We start from the raw sequence: 15,986 nt of genomic DNA, 5'->3' as shown, positions 1-15,986 counted from the left end.
CACAACTAACATGTTTAGTACCAGACGGCATCGCATTTCACAAGGGAGGACGGCGTTACTCATAAGGAGGAGTCCATGTCTCCCGAACGTTGGAGACACAGTTGGATAGGATAGTGATAAAGACCCAGGTGGTTCTGCTATAACACATTTCCATGACACAATCTGTCATAATAACATAATGATAAGTTAAGGACCTGTCCCACTTAGGCAATTTTTTTAGGCGACTAGGCTGTCGCCACATGGTCTCCGGAGTAGTCTCCTCAGTCGCCCAAAGAGTCGTAGCGTCTTTCTGGTCGCCGCTGGATTTTCAACATTTTTCGGAGACAGTCGGTGACAGTGGGTTTGACGCCAAAGAGCTCGACTTCTCCTGACGTGGGTCTGTTGTTCGTTGTCGCCAGGTTAACGTAGATTGTCGCCAGGTTAACGTAGATTGTCGCCAGGTTAACGTAGGTTGTCACCAGGTGCTGACTGTTTTTTTTGTTGTTTAAGTAATTAATCTATGTCAAATATTATGTCGTAGGGGGGGGGGGGGGGGGGGTCCAGTCGCCGGTTTTTCGGAGACCTGCTACGACTTACGACAGTCGCCTGCGGTCGCCTAAAAATAGCCTAAGTGTGACAGGCCCTTAAAGGAACATGACGATTTACGTGGACCAAACTGGTTACAATGCTATTTCGATCAGGAGCTGCAGAACCACTTAAAAATTACTTTGGAAATTGGCAAGCAGGAAAATAGCAGTCTTGAGAAAAAAAGTTTACATATAACTTCCCTGGAATAATCAGACACCATTGACTATTAAGAACACAACTGCTATTTCAACAGTTGGTGACCATTGAAGTTCTCAGGCAATCACTTTGACTCACACTTGTGCAATGATAGTCTGTTAGAAAATGTAACATTAAATCTTTAGTCATTTTAACTTGCAGTAATAAAAATAAAGATAGTGTTATTGAAAAGACTTCAATTTATAAAATCCTGTGGGAATTAGAGACCTTTGAACTATCTTTAAGGGCCTGTCCCACTTACGTGATTTGTTTCGGCGACTTGCCGGCACCCGTCATAGTCGCCGCAGGTCGCTGAAAATTTCCAACATGTTGAAAATCCAGCGGCGACTGGAAAAAGGTACGACTCTTTGGGCGACTGCTCACCGCCACACAGGCGTCACCCTGCGACATGTCGTGGGGTGACATAGAAACATAGAAAATAGGAGCAGGAGGAGGCCATTCGGCCCCCCGAGCCAGCACCGCCATTCATTGTGATCGTGGCTGATCGTCCCCTATCAATAACCCGTGCCTGCCTTCTCCCCATATCCCTTGACTCCACTAGCCCCTAGAGCTCCATCTAACTCTCTCTTAAATCCATCCAGTGACTTGGCCTCCACTGCCCTCTGTGGCAGGGAATTCCATAAATTCACAACTCTCTGGGTGAAAACGTTTTTTCTCACCTCAGTCTTGAATGGCCTCCCCTTTATTCTAAGACTGTGGCCCCTGGTTCTGGACTCGTCCAACCTTGGGAACATTTTTCCTGCATCTAGCTTATCCAGTCCTTTTATAATTTTATATGTTTCTATAAGATATCCCCTCATCCTTCTAAACTCCAGCAAATACAACTCCAGTGACGCCTGTTTGGTGGTGAGCAGTCGCCCAAAGAGTCGAGTGATCCTGTACGAGTTGATGTGAAGTTCGAGTGAAGTCCGCGGGAAGTTCGCGTTAGGCGTACGCCGTCAAGTCGCTGCGTACGGCGTCAAGACGCTGCGTACGATGTAGAGAGGCTGCGCACGCCCGTCGAGGCGGTGCGTACGGCCTCAATGCGGCTGCGGGCCAACAGGCCGTTGCCGCGCGGAATTTTTGGACAGTGTCAGTTTCTCGGAGCCCCGCGCGATGTCGGGACCAGCCCCGCACAACTCCATACGGCTCCGCCGATCGAAGTGGGACCGGCCCCGCGAGGCCGTACGGCTCAAACGACCACGTTAGGTCGCGCTTGCCACATGCAGTCGTATGCTCGTGGGACAGGCCCTTAAGTTTATGAATTACTTGCAAACATGATGCAGCAATTTAATTTGTGAAAATTATGACTTTAAACTGAATAACGATTTATTAGTAGGTGATTTGCTCCTTTAACCAATTTGAAGTTATGATTAGCAAAGGATAGATGACAATTCTATTAAACCGGCATGCTTGGGACATTGGTGATTCCGATCAAGGGATTTTCAGGACGACTGGATATTATTCCCAATTAATAATACAACATGCTTTTAAACCCAGTTTTGCATTTTGAACAATTATACGTTTTCCAGTGAACATAATGATCAAAGTTAGCATAAAAAAAGGCCCCATTAGGTTTCAAGGGAACAAGAGGAAAGGTTTAGTTTAGAGATACAGCGCGGAAACAGGCCCCTCGGCCCACCGACCAGTGGTCCCCGCGCATCAAACACTATCCTAGCCTGGGGACAATTTACATTTATACCAGGTCGCGGGGAGTAGGTACAAACTCTGCACAGGCAGCACCCGTAGTCGGGATCGAACCCGAGTCTCTGGCGCGTGTAAGGCAGCAACTCTACTGCTGCACCACTGTAGCACCCAGTTTTAGGTGAGTTTCCAAGGAACTAGAGTAACAGGACCATCGGTAGTCATGATGCACTAAATGGAGGATCACAAAGTTACCCTAGTTATGTAATGCAAATCCTTCAGTGGCCCAGTGACACGACGTTCTCACCTGGAAGCAAACCAGGTGAGAGAAATTCAGGCATCTAAGATAAGGAGAAGCATTACAGCGAAAGGTTGAACAAGTTGAACAAGTTAGGTCTTTAGGGGGGACTTGATAGAGGTCTTTAAAATGATGAGAGGGATAGACAGAGTTGACGTGGATAAGCTTTTCCCATTGAGAGTAGGGACGAGTCAAACAAGAGGACATGATTTGAGAATTAAGGGACAGAAGTTTAGGGGCAACATGAGGGGGAACTTCTTTACTCAGAGAGTGGTAGCTGTGTGGAATGAGCTTCCAGTGGAAGTGGTGGAGGCAGGTTCGATTTTATCATTTAAAAATAAATTGGATAGGTATATTAGATTAGATTAGATTAAACTTTATTAATATGGACGGGAAAGGAATGGACGGGAAAGGAATGGAGGGTTATGGTCTTAGTGCAGGTAGATGGGACTAGGGGAAAATAATTGTTCGGCACGGACTTGAAGGGCCGAGATGGCCTGTTTTCCGTGCTGTAATTGTTATATGGTTATATATTTGGACACTTTGATGGGAGAGGTTTAGAGGGAATATATAAAAAGGAACTGCAGATGCTGCGTTACACCGAAGATAGACACAAAATGCTGGATGACATAACTCAGTGGATCAGGCAGCATCTCTGGAGAAAAGGAATAGGAGGCCGATGAAGGGTCTAAACCCAAAACGTCACCTTTACCTTTTCTCCAGAGATTCTGCCTGACCCGCTGAGTTACTCCAGCATTTTGTGTCAATCCAAGATTTAGAGAGATATGGGCCAAATGCAGGCTGGTGCAGATGGGGCATTTTGGGCTGCATGGGCAAGTTGGGCTGAAGAGCCTGCTTCCGCGCTTTGTGACTCGATGACTTGGGAGTCAGGATCTGCCCTCAGCCCTTAAAGCATTAAGGGTCACGAGAATTGCATTAACCTTCATTTGACATCTGCCTCATTAACCAAACATATTTAATTCTTGCAGATAAGTCAAATTACTTGAAGGATATCGTGTTATGTCTGCTGAATAAATGAAGTTAGGATCTACAGAGGAAAAGTAAAAAGGAAAGATAATTCATTGTTACCAATCTGCATAGCATCAGATTGTGAAACACAAGGAACTGCAGATGCTGGTTTACAAAAAGAGGCACAAAGTACTGGAGTAACTCATTGGGTCAGGCAGCAAGATTAGGTGATGTTTCATGGCAAGACTATTCTTCAGACACTGAACGATCCCAATCTGATGAAGGGTCAGACACTGAAGAAGGGTCCCGACCCCAAAAAAGTCACCTATCCATGTTTGGAGTGACCCATACAGCGGGGAAACAGGCCATTCGGTCCAACTTGACCACATCGGCCAACATGTCCCATCTACTCTAGTCCCACCCGTTGGGCCAATATCCCACCAAACCTGACCTATCCATGTACCCATGATCACATTGAATGGCGGTGCTGGCTAGAAGGGCCAAATGGCCTACTCCTGCACCTATTAGAAACATAGAAACATAGAAATTAGGTGCAGGAGTAGGCCATTCGGCCCTTCGAGCCTGCACCGCCATTCAATATGATCATGGCTGATCATCCAACTCAGTATCCCGTACCTGCCTTCTCTCCATACCCTCTGAAGGCAGGAAAACAGGCCATCTCGACCCTTCAAGTCTGTGCCGAACACTTATTTTCCCCTAGTCCCATCTAAAGTCACAAGGGCCACATCTAACTCCCTCTTAAATATAGCCAATGAACTGGCCTCGACTACCCTCTGTGGCAGGGAGTTCCAGAGATTCACCACTCTCTGTGTGAAAAAAGTTCTTCTCATCTCGGTTTTAAAGGATTTCCCCCTTATCCTTAAGCTGTGACCCCTTGTCCTGGACTTCCCCAACATCGGGAGCAATCTTCCTGCATCTAGCCTGTCCAACCCCTTAAGAATTTTGTAAGTTTCTATAAGATCCCCTCTCAATCTCCTAAATTCTAGAGAGTATAAACCAAGTCTATCCAGTCTTTCTTCATAAGACAGTCCTGACATCCCAGGAATCAGTCTGGTGAACCTTCTCTGCACTCCCTCTATGGCAATAATGTCCTTCATCAGATATTGTCTATTGTCTACCCGTCTAACTGTTTCTTAAACGTTGGGATAGACCCTGCCTCAACGACCTCCTCTGGCAGCTCATTTCACACACCCACCACCCTTTGCGTGGAAAAGTTACCCCTCGGATTCCTCTTAAATCGTTCCCTATTCACCTTAAACCTAGGTACTCTGGCTCCCGACCCACTTACTCTGGGTGGTCTATTCCTCTCATGATTTTATATACCTCTATAAGAGAGAGATATGCTTGACTGCCAAGTTACTTGAGCACTTTGCATCTTTTGATGTAAGTATCGGCTGGTATTGGGAGCAAAGGTAGACAAAAATGCTGGGGAAACTCAGCGGGTGAGGCAGCATCTATGGAGCGAAGGAATGGGTGACGTTTCGGGTCGAGACCCTTCTTCAGACTGGCCAGAGTACATGAGCAGTTACGGGATCCAACGTCCATTCTGTTGGGGGAGTCCAGAACCAGGGGCCACAGTTTAAGAATAATGGGTAAGCCATTTAGAACGGAGACGAGGAAACACTTTTTCTCACAGAGAGTGGTGAGTGTGGAATTCTCTGCCTTAGAGGGCAGTGGAGGCAGGTTCTCTGGATGCTTTCAAGAGAGAGCTAGACAGGGCTCTTAAAAATAGCGGAGTCAGGGGATATGGGGAGAAGGCAGGAACGAGGTACTGAGTGGGGATGATCAGGCATGATCACAGTGAATGGCGGTGTTTGCTGGAAGGACCAAATGGCCTACCCCTGCACCTATTGTCTATTATTGCAGAAGAAGCAGTAGTGATATTGGGCTCAGAGCATCCTACCACAGAAGAAAAGTCACCAACCCTGGCAGCAATGCATGGCTGAGATTCAATGGCTGACTTCTTCTTCTCAGGAGCTAGTACAGCACTAGGCATGATGGCCAAATGCTTCCATGCTGTCATTTCTGTAATTCCGTGAAACATAACATGCACAAATTATACATATTGTATAAGAAATGTTTTTTTATTGTGAGGGAACATCACTTACTCGGAAGGGGCACGGTCCAATTCCTCCCTAACCATCGTAATCTCATGTGTACTCAAAGGCTCCAGACTGCTCCTAAATTCAAAATAGAAGATGGGAATTTTAGTTGAGTTTAGTCTAGTTTAGAGATACAACGCGGAAACAGGCCCTTCGGCCCACCGAGTCCGCGCCGACCAGCGATTCCCACACACTAATCCTATCCTACACGCACTAGGGACAATTTACATTTATAGCAAGCCAATTAACCTACAAACCTGCACATCTTTGGTGTGTGGGAGGGAACTGGAGCACCCGGTGAAAACCCATGCAGCTCACGGGAAGAACGTGCAAACTCCGTGCAGACAGCACCCGCCATCAGGATCGAACCCGGGTCTCTGGCGCTGTAAGGCAGCAACTCTACCGCTGCACCACCGTGATGCCCTTTTGTGAAGTTTCTTACAATAGATGGCATGATTGATTGAAACTAGAGCGTGGAAACAGGCTCCTCGGCCCACCAAGTCCATGCCATCCTGTGAAGTTCCTTACAGCAAACTGTATGATCGATTGAAGGATACAGCACGGAAATCTTGCCAGCCGACCAAATCCATGCCAGCCATCACACACAATTTTGGAAAAATACAGCAATTTTCATGTTGCGCGGGAAGGAACTGCAGATGCCGGTTTCAACTGAAGATAAACACAAAAATGCTGGAGTAACTCAGTGGGACAGGCAGCATCTCTGGAGAAAAGGAATGGGAGAAGGAATTCTTCCGGCTGAAGAAGGGTCTCGACCCTAAATGTCACCCATTTTCTTCTCTCCTGAGATGTGGCCCACCATTTTGTGTCTATAATATCCATGTTGTTTCTTCTTCTTGCACATGGCGCACACAGCCCAAAGTTGGAAGACAACTTGTTCTGTTTGATCTTCTGTTTGTGCACGCCAGGTTGATTGCATTCGTTGAAACAGGGTGGACCACGTGAAGTTGGAATCTCCCACCTCCCATGCTGTTTGACTCAGTGACTCCAAGTGGGAACATGCCCTTCAACCCGCTGAGTGTATGCTAACCATCGATCACCCGTCCACACTATGTTATATGTCATCCCACTCTCTCATTCACTCCCTACACTCTATAGGCAATTTACAGAGGGCCAATTAACCTACAAGCCCGCACGTGTTTGGATGTGGGAAGAAGCAGGAGGAAACCGACACGGTCACGGGGAGTTTAAGAAGGAACTGCAGATGCTGGAAAATCGAAGGTACACAAAAAAGCTGGAGAAACTCAGCGGGTGCAGCAGCATCTATGGAGTGAAGGAAATAGGCAACGTTTCGGGCCGAAACCCTTCTTCAGGCTGATAGGGGGTGGGGCGAGGCAGGGAGAAGAAAGGAAAAAGGAGGAGGAGGAGCCCGAGGGCTGAGGTAGGAAGGGGAGGAGTCAGCAAGACTTAACAAAATTGGGAGAATTCAATGTTCATGCCACCAGGATGCAGACTCCCCAGGCGGAATATGAGGTGCTGTTGCTCCAATTTCCGGTGTTGCTCACTCTGGCCGTGGAGGAGGCCCAGGACAGAGAGGTCGGATTCGGAATGGGAGGGGGAGTTGAAGTGCTGAGCCACCGGGAGGTCTGGTTGGTTAATGCGGACTGAGCGGAGGTGTTCGGCGAAACGATCGCCAAGCTGAGTTTCTCCAGCATTTTTGTGTACCTACGGTCACAGGGAGAACGGACAAACTCCACACAGGCAGCACCCGAGGTCAGGATTGAACCCGTGTCCCTGGCGCGGTGAGTCAGCAGCTCTACCAACTGTGCCGCTGTGTCGCCCTGAATATTCCTCTCATGTTCTGTTCATTGACTAAATAGCTACGTGAAGAAAAAAAACACAGGGCTACGGTAAAAAGGGAGAATGAATTAAGGGAGGATAATTAAACAACTCAATGCAGAAACTCTGATGCGATGGGTAGAGTGCAGAACAGATTTAAGGTCATAAGGGATAGTAGTAGAATTAGGCCATTCGGCCCATCGTCTACTCCACCATTCGAACATGGCTGATCTATCGCTACCTACTAACCCCATTCTCCTGCCTTCTCCCCATAACCTCTGACACCCGTACTGATGAAGAATCTATCTAACTCTGCCGAAAATATTCATTGACTTTGGCCTCCACAGCCTTGTGTGGCAAATAATTCCACAGATTCACCACCCTCTGGCTAAAGCAATCTCTCCTCTGCTCCTTCCTAAAAGAAAGTCCTTTAATTCTGAGGCTGTGACCTCTGGTGCTAGATCCTCCCACTAGTGGAAACTTCCTCTCCACATCCACTCTATCCAAGCCTTTCACTATTCTGTACGTTTCCATGAGGTTTAAGATGAGAGAGGAACCAGAGGGACAACATTTTACACAGAGAAAAGAACAATATAAGAAACGGCCCTTCAGCCCACAATAGACAATAGACAACAGGTGCAGGAGTAGGCCATTTAGTTTCTTTGTAGCGTTGCAGAACAATTCCAGTCGGTTTAAATACAACTCAGAACCTGATTCAGCACATCGGCATGGAGTCACAGAGTGATACAATAGACAATAGACAATAGACAATAGGTGCAGGAGTAGGCCATTTGACCATCCAAGCCAGCACCGCCACTCAATGTGATCATGGCTGATCATCCACAATCAGTACCCCGTTCCTGCCTTCTCCCCGTATCCCCTGACTTCACTATCTTTAAGAGCCCCATCTAGCTCTCTCTTGAAAGTATCCAGAGAACCGGCCTCCACCGCCCTCTGAGGCAGAGAATTCCAGACTCACAATTCTCTGTGAGAAAAAATGTTTCCTCGTCTCCGTTCTAAATGGCTTTCCCCTTATTCTTAAACTGTGGCCCCTGGTTCTGGACTTCCCGCAACATCGGTATTTGTGTCTCAATGCAAGGAGCATTCGTAATAAGGTGGAAGGGTTGAATGTGCAGATAGCTATTAATGATTATGATATAGTTGGGATCACAGAGACATGGCTCCAGGGTGACCAAGGCTGGGAGCTGAACATCCAGGGATATTCAATATTCAGGAGGGATAGACAGAAAGGAAAAGGAGGTGGGGTAGCGTTGCTGGTTAGAGAGGAGATTAACGCAATAGAAAGGAAGGACATTAGCTTGGAGGATGTGGAATCGGTATGGGTAGAGCTGCGAAACACTAAGGGGCAGAAAACGCTACTGGGTGTTGTGTACAGGCCACCGAACAGTAGTAGTGAAGTTGGGGATGGCATCAAACAGGAAATTAGAAATGCGTGCAACAAAGGTAAAACAGTTATAATGGGTGACTTCAATCTACATATAGATTGGGTGAATCAAATTGGCAGGGGTGCTGCGGAAGAGGATTTCTTGGAATGTATGCGGGATAGTTTTCTAAACCAACATGTCAAGTCAAGTCAAGTCAAGTCAAGTTTATTCGTCACATACACATACGAGATATGCAGTGAAATGAAAAGTGGCAATGCTCACGGACTTTGTGCAAAAAACAAACAAACAACAACCAAACAAACTATAAACACAATCATAAACACACACATATTCTTTTACATATTAAATATTGGAAGGAAAAACGTTCAGTAAAGTTAGTCCCTGTTGAGATTTACAGTCCGAATGGCCTCTGGGAAGAAACTCCTTCTCAACCTCTCCGTTCTCACAGCATGGCAACGGAGGCGTTTGCCTGACCGTAGCAGCTGGAACAGTCCATTGCAGGGGTGGAAGGGGTCTCCCATGATTTTATTGGCTCTGGAGTTGCACCTCCTGATGTATAGTTCCTGCAGGGGGGCGAGTGAAGTTCCCGAACGCACTACTCTCTGCAGAGCCTTCTTGTCCTGGGCAGAGCAATTCCCAAACCAAATGGTAATATTTCCGGACAAGATGCTTTCCACAGCCGCTGCATAGAAGCACTGGAGGATGCTCAGAGACATTCTGAATTTCCTCAGTTGCCTGAGATGGTAAAGGCGCTGCCTTGCCTTACTCACGAGTGCTGCGGTAGAGGAACCAATGAGAGAGCAGGCTATTCTAGACTGGGTATTGAGTAATGAGGAAGGGTTAGTTAGCAGTCTTGTTGTGCGTACCCCCTTGGGCAAGAGTGACCATAATATGGTTGAGTACTTCATTAGGATGGAGAGTGACATTGATAATTCAGAAACAATGGTTCTGAACTTAAAGAAAGGTAACTTTGAGGGTATGAGATGTGAATTGGCCAAGATTGACTGGCAATTAATTCTAAAAGGGTTGACGGTGGATATGCAATGGAAGACATTTAAAGACTGCATGGATGAACTACAAAAATTGTTCATCCCAGTTTGACAAAAGAATAAACCAGGGAAGGTAGTGCATCCGTGGATAACAAGGGAAATCAGGGATAGTATCAAAGCAAAAGATGAAGCGTACAAATTAGCCAGAAAAAGCAGCATACCAGAGGACTGGGAGAAATTCAGAGACCAGCAGAGGAGGACAAAGGGCTTAATTAGGAAAGGGAAAATAGATTTGTAGGTCCTTTGCAGTCAGAAACAGGTGAATTGATCATGGAGAACAAGGATATGGCGGACCAATTTAATAACTACTTTGGTTCCGTCTTCACTAAGGAAGACATAAATAATCGGCCGGAAATAGCAGGGGACCGCAGGTCAAAGGAGATGGAGGAACTGAGTGAAATCCAGGTTAGTCGGGAAGTGGTGTTGGGTAAATTGAATGGATTAAAGGCCGATAAATCCCCAGGGCCAGATAGGCTGCATCCCAGACTACTTAAGGAAGTAGCTCCAGAAATAGTGGATGCATTAGTGATAATTTTTCAAAACTCTTTAGATTCTGGAGTAGTTCCTGAGGATTGGAGGGTAGCTAACGTAACCCCACTTTTTAAGAAGGGAGGGAGAGAGAAAACGGGGAATTACAGACCAGTTAGTCTAACATCGGTAGTGGGGAAACTGCTAGAGTCAGTTATTAAAGATGGGATAGCAGCACATTTGGAAAGTGGTGAAATCATTGGACAAAGTCAGCATGGTTTTATGAAAGGTAAATCATGTCTGACGAATCTTATAGAATTTTTCGAGGATGTAACTAGTAGAGTGGATAGGGGAGAACCAGTGGATGTGTTGTATCTGGACTTTCAGAAGGCTTTCGACAAGGTCCCACATAAGAGATTAGTATACAAACTTAAAGCACATGGTATTGGGGGTTCAGTATTGATGTGGATAGAGAACTGGCTGGCAAACAGGAAGCAAAGAGTAGGAGTAAACAGGTCCTTTTCACAATGGCAGGCAGTGACTAGTGGGGTACCGCAAGGCTCAGTGCTGGGACCCCAGCTATTTACAATATATATTAATGATCTGGATGAGGGAATTGAAGGCAACATCTCCAAGTTTGCGGATGACACTGTTAGCTGTGAGGAGGATGCTAGGTGTAGATGACATGTGCATGTACCTTTAATATAGTGACCTCACCACTACTAACCACTCCCCATATCAGAAGTATAATTGCAACCTCCCCACCCATGATCTCTCTCTCTAGTTCCCGTGACAGACCACGTACAGCTAGGGCAGCAACGTTTGTGTATTACCAATAAATAGTAGTAAAGACACAGTGTGTTTATGACTCCTCTTTACATGGTGTTACAATTGTACCTCTGCGCCTCCTGTTTGTCGGGTTTTATTTACTTTTGACCCAGTTCCCTATCCCTTGTTCCATCTCCCGTGCCATGGCTACCTCTTGCCGCAAGCCCGCATGCCATTCGGGATCAACTCTGCTAGCGAGGTGTTCCAGCGAACGATGGAACAGCTGTTTGCCGGTCTGCCGTGTGCTATCATTGTTGACGACATTCTGGTCTACGGTAAGGACGTAGCTGAGCACGACCTCCACCTCCGTCAAGTCCTGGACCGGGCCCGTGAAATCAACCTCAAGCTCAACCCAAAGAAGTGCCGCTTCCGCGTCCCGGAGGTCACTTACGTGGGCCACGTTTTTACTGCCTCGGGGCTGAAGCCCGACCCGCAAAAAACGGCTGCTGTCTCCGAGATGTCCTCACCCACCGACGTGCCCAGCCTGCAGCGTTTCCTGGGCATGGTCAATTACCTGGGGAAGTTCATCCCCGACCTCAGCGAGCTGAGTGCGCCCCTGAGGGAGCTAATCAAGAAGGACACTGCCTGGGCCTGGTTCCCACATCACCAAAAAGCTTTTGACGTCCTTAAGTCTAGACTGGTCAGTACCCCCACTCTTAAGTTCTTCGATCTACAGCGTCCCACTGTTCTCACCTGCGACGCTTCCAAATTTGGTCTTGGTGCCGCCTGCCTGCAGCTCCACGATGGCCTGCAGCTGCCCGTTTCCTATGCGTCTCGCACCATGACCCCTGCCGAGCTGCGCTACGCTCAGATTGAGAAGGAACTGCTTGCCGTGGTATTTGCTTGCTCCAAGTTCAAGGACTACATTCTGGGCAACAACTTAACGATCGAGACCGACCACCAGCCGTTGGTCACCATCCTAAACAAGCCAATCCACGTTGCCTCTTCCCGGTTGCAGCGCATGATGCTGCAGCTCCAGCGCTTCACTTTTAAAATTGTGTATCGCAAGGGCAAGGACATGTTCGTGGCCGACACGTTGTCCCGCGCGCCACTATCGTCCACCGATCGCCACCCATACGAATCGCCTGACCTGATGGTGCTTAACGTTAACATTGTGCCTTCACAGCAGATGCAGTCCCTGGTCAAGCACGCTGCCAAGGACCCTGCCCTGCAGCAGCTTGCCGACGTCATCCGGCAGGGCTGACCAGACCGACGTTCATCCTTGCCGGCCGGTGCTGTGCCCTACTTCCTGGTCCGTGACGAGCTCGTACTGCACGACGGCGTGGTGGTGAAGGGAACCAAGGTTGTGGTGCCTGCTGCGCTGCGTGACCACTACTTTCAGTCCGCCCACCGCGGTCATCCTGGGGCCGAGGCCACTCTGTCCCACGCCCAGAGTCAGTTCTACTGGCCCGGCATGGCCCAAGACATCCGGGACAGGGTCTCCGCCTGCGCTACCTGCAACAGCCTCGCTCCCCATCAGCAACGCCAGCCGCTTCTGCAACAGCCTGCCCCTGAACTGCCCTGGATGGCTGTCGCCACTGACCTTTTCGAGTGGCATGGCAAGCACTTCCTGGTCCTCGTTGACTCTTATTCCAGCTGGTTCGAGGTCGACCAGCTGCACTCCCTCACCTCTTCGGCCGTCATCGGGAAGCTGCGCCGCCACTTCGTCACTTTCGGCTCCCCGGCGAGCCTCCAATCTGACAACGGCAGCCAGTTCACCAGTGCCGAGTTTCGGGGTTTCGCTGCCAGCTGGAACGTCCGACACTACACCAGCAGTCCAGAGTACCCGCAGAGCAACGGCCTGGCGGAGCGCGCTGTCCGCAGTGCTAAAGACTTGCTGGAGCATTGCAGACTGTCCAACTCCGACTTTTACCTGGCCCTCCTCAATCTTCGAAACATCTCCCGCGACCCTGCCTTGGGCTCGCCAGCACAGCGGCTGATGTCTCGCACTACGAGACCTCCCCACCCTGTGACCCAGCGGTCCCTCGTGCCCTCTGTTCTCCGGCCCGCTGCTGTCCAGGAGCGCATTGCCCTCAAGCACGACGTGCAAAAGCGCTCCCACGACCAGTCCTGCCGTCTCCTACCGCGTCTGTTCCCCGGTCAAGTCGTCCGGATGCAGTCCCTCTCCGGTCACTCCAAGCTTGCCACCGTCGTCGGTAATGCTGGTTCGCCAAGGTCCTACCTAGTCGACCACGACGGTACCATCTACCGCCGGTCCCGCCAACATCTGCGACTTGTCAACGAGCCCCCACCACCGCCTGCCGACCCTTTCTCCCCCCCGTTGTCCGCCACGCTGCCTGCCGCCCCACGCATGCCTCGGACCCTGCCATCTCAGCTCTTCCAGCCCCGCTCTCCACCTGCCATATAATTATATAACCATATAACCATATAACAATTACAGCACGGAAACAGGCCATCTCGACCCTTCTAGTCCGTGCCGAACACATAATCTCCCCTAGTCCCATATACCTGCACTCAGACCATAACCCTCCATTCCTTTCCCATCCATATACCTATCCAATTGACTTGGATAGGCTGGGTGAGTGGGCAAATGTTTGGCAGATGCAGTATAATGTGGATAATTGTGAGGTTATCCACTTTGGTGGCAAAAACAGGAAAGCAGACTATTATCTAAATGGTGGCCGATTAGGAAAAGGGGAGATGCAGCGAGACCTGGGTGTCATGGTACACCAGTCATTGAAAGTAGGCATGCAGGTGCAGCAGGCAGTGAAGAAAGCGAATGGTATGTTAGCTTTCATAGCAAAAGGATTTGAGTATAGGAGCAGGGAGGTTCTACTGCAGTTGTACAGGGTCTTGGTGAGACCACACCTGGAGTATTGCGTACAGTTTTGGTCTCCAAATCTGAGGAAGGACATTATTGCCATAGAGGGAGTGCAGAGAAGGTTCACCAGACTGATTCCTGGGATGTCAGGACTTTCATATGAAGAAAGACTGGATAGACTCGGCTTATACTCGGTAGAATTTAGGAGATTGAGGGGGGATCTTATAGAAACTTACAAAATTCTTAAGGGGTTGGACAGGCTAGAGGACAGGCAGGAGGATTGTTCCCGATGTTGGGGAAGTCCAGGACAAGGGGTCACAGCTTAAGGATAAGGGGGAAATCCTTTAAGACCGAGATGAGAAAAACATTTTTCACACAGAGAGTGGTGAATCTCTGGAACTCTCTGCCACAGAGGGTAGTTGAGGCCAGTTCATTGGCTATATTTATGAGGGAGTTAGATGTGGCCCTTGTGGCTAAAGGGATCAGGGGGTATGGAGAGAAGGCAGGTACGGGATACTGAGTTGGATGATCAGCCATGATCATATTGAATGGCGGTGCAGGCTCGAAGGGCCGAATGGCCTACTCCTGCACCTATTTTCTATGTATCTATGTATCTATGTATCGGGAACATGTTTCCTGCCTCTGGCGTGCCCAAACCCTTAATAATCTTACATGTTTCAATAAGGTATCCTCTCATCCTTCTAAACTCCAGAGTGTACAAGCCCAGTCGCTCCATTCTCTCAGCATATGACAGTCCCGCCATGTTTCAATAAGATCCTCTCTTGTTTGGCACAATGTCTGTGCCAAACAAGATGTCAAGGCCATCACTCGTCTACCTGGTCAAAACCCATATCACTCACATTCCCTGCAGATCAATGTGAGGTGTGAATCCTTCTTCACAGAGAGTGGAGTGAGTGTATGGAACCAGCTGGCAGAGGAAGCAGTTGAGGTTGCTTAGTAATAACATTTAAAAGAAATTTCAAAAGAGAGACAGAGCAATAGTTATCATGACGGAGAAAGAGAAACCAACACTTGTGCTGTGGAGTGGCACAGCTGTTAGAGACGCTGCCTCACAGCTCCAGACAGCGGGCTCCATGCCAACCTCAGATGCCAACTGGGTAGAGTTTGCACATTCTCCCAGTAACTGCCTGGATTTCTTCCAGGTGCTCCAGAGCTCCAAAGATGCGTGTAATAAGAAGGAACTGCACATGCTGGTTTAGACGTAGGAGCGGCACGGTGGCGCAGCGGTAGAGTTGCTGCCTTACAGTGCTTGCAGCGCCAGAGACGGGGGGTTCAATCCCGACTACGGGTGCTGGAGTTTGTACGTTCTCCCCGTGAACGCGTGGGTTTTCTCCGAGATCTTCGCTTTCCTCCCCCACTCCGAAGACGTACAGGTTGGCAGGTTAATTGGCTTGGGTTTGTATACTTGGTACAAGTGTAAATTGTCCCTGGTGTGTGTAGGATAGCGTTAATGTGCGGGGATCGCTGGTCGGCACGGGCTCGGTGGGCCGAAGGGCCTGTTTCCGCGCTGTATCTGTCAACTAAACTAAACTGAATGCCAAAGATAAACTCAAAATTCTGGAGTAACTCAGCGGGTCAGGAAGCATCTCTGGAGAAAATAGGTCGGAAGAAGGGTCCCAACCCAAAACGTCACCTATCCGCTTTCTCCAGAGACACAGCCTGACCTGCTGAGTTACTCCAGCACGTTGTGCCTGTCAAAGATGTGTGGGTTGGTAGATTACTTGGTAGCTGTAAACTGCCCATATGTGCGGTGGAGTGGTAGATCGTGGCGTTGTTGATCACAATGTGGAATGAATGGAAATGTGGAAATGTGCTGTTTGTTTGATGATTTTAGTTTGA

At 48.6% G+C, this 15,986-nt stretch overlaps 1 protein-coding gene across 1 annotated transcript in view; it reads right to left on the bottom strand.

The window, feature by feature from the left end:
• Nucleotides 1–15,986, bottom strand: part of cfap65 (cilia and flagella associated protein 65) — a 213,101-nt gene that overhangs the window by 12,807 nt on the left and 184,308 nt on the right. The window contains exon 32 of the mRNA XM_033024878.1: nt 5,803–5,874. Coding sequence (XP_032880769.1) covers nt 5,803–5,874 — 72 coding nt within the window. The remainder of the gene's footprint in view (nt 1–5,802; nt 5,875–15,986) is intronic.

The sequence above is a fragment of the Amblyraja radiata genome, chromosome 7, assembly GCF_010909765.2.
Source record: "Amblyraja radiata isolate CabotCenter1 chromosome 7, sAmbRad1.1.pri, whole genome shotgun sequence".
In the NCBI taxonomy this organism is placed as follows: domain Eukaryota; kingdom Metazoa; phylum Chordata; class Chondrichthyes; order Rajiformes; family Rajidae; genus Amblyraja; species Amblyraja radiata.
Note: the sequence above shows the minus strand (reverse complement) of the source record. Positions and strands in the feature narration are given on the sequence as shown.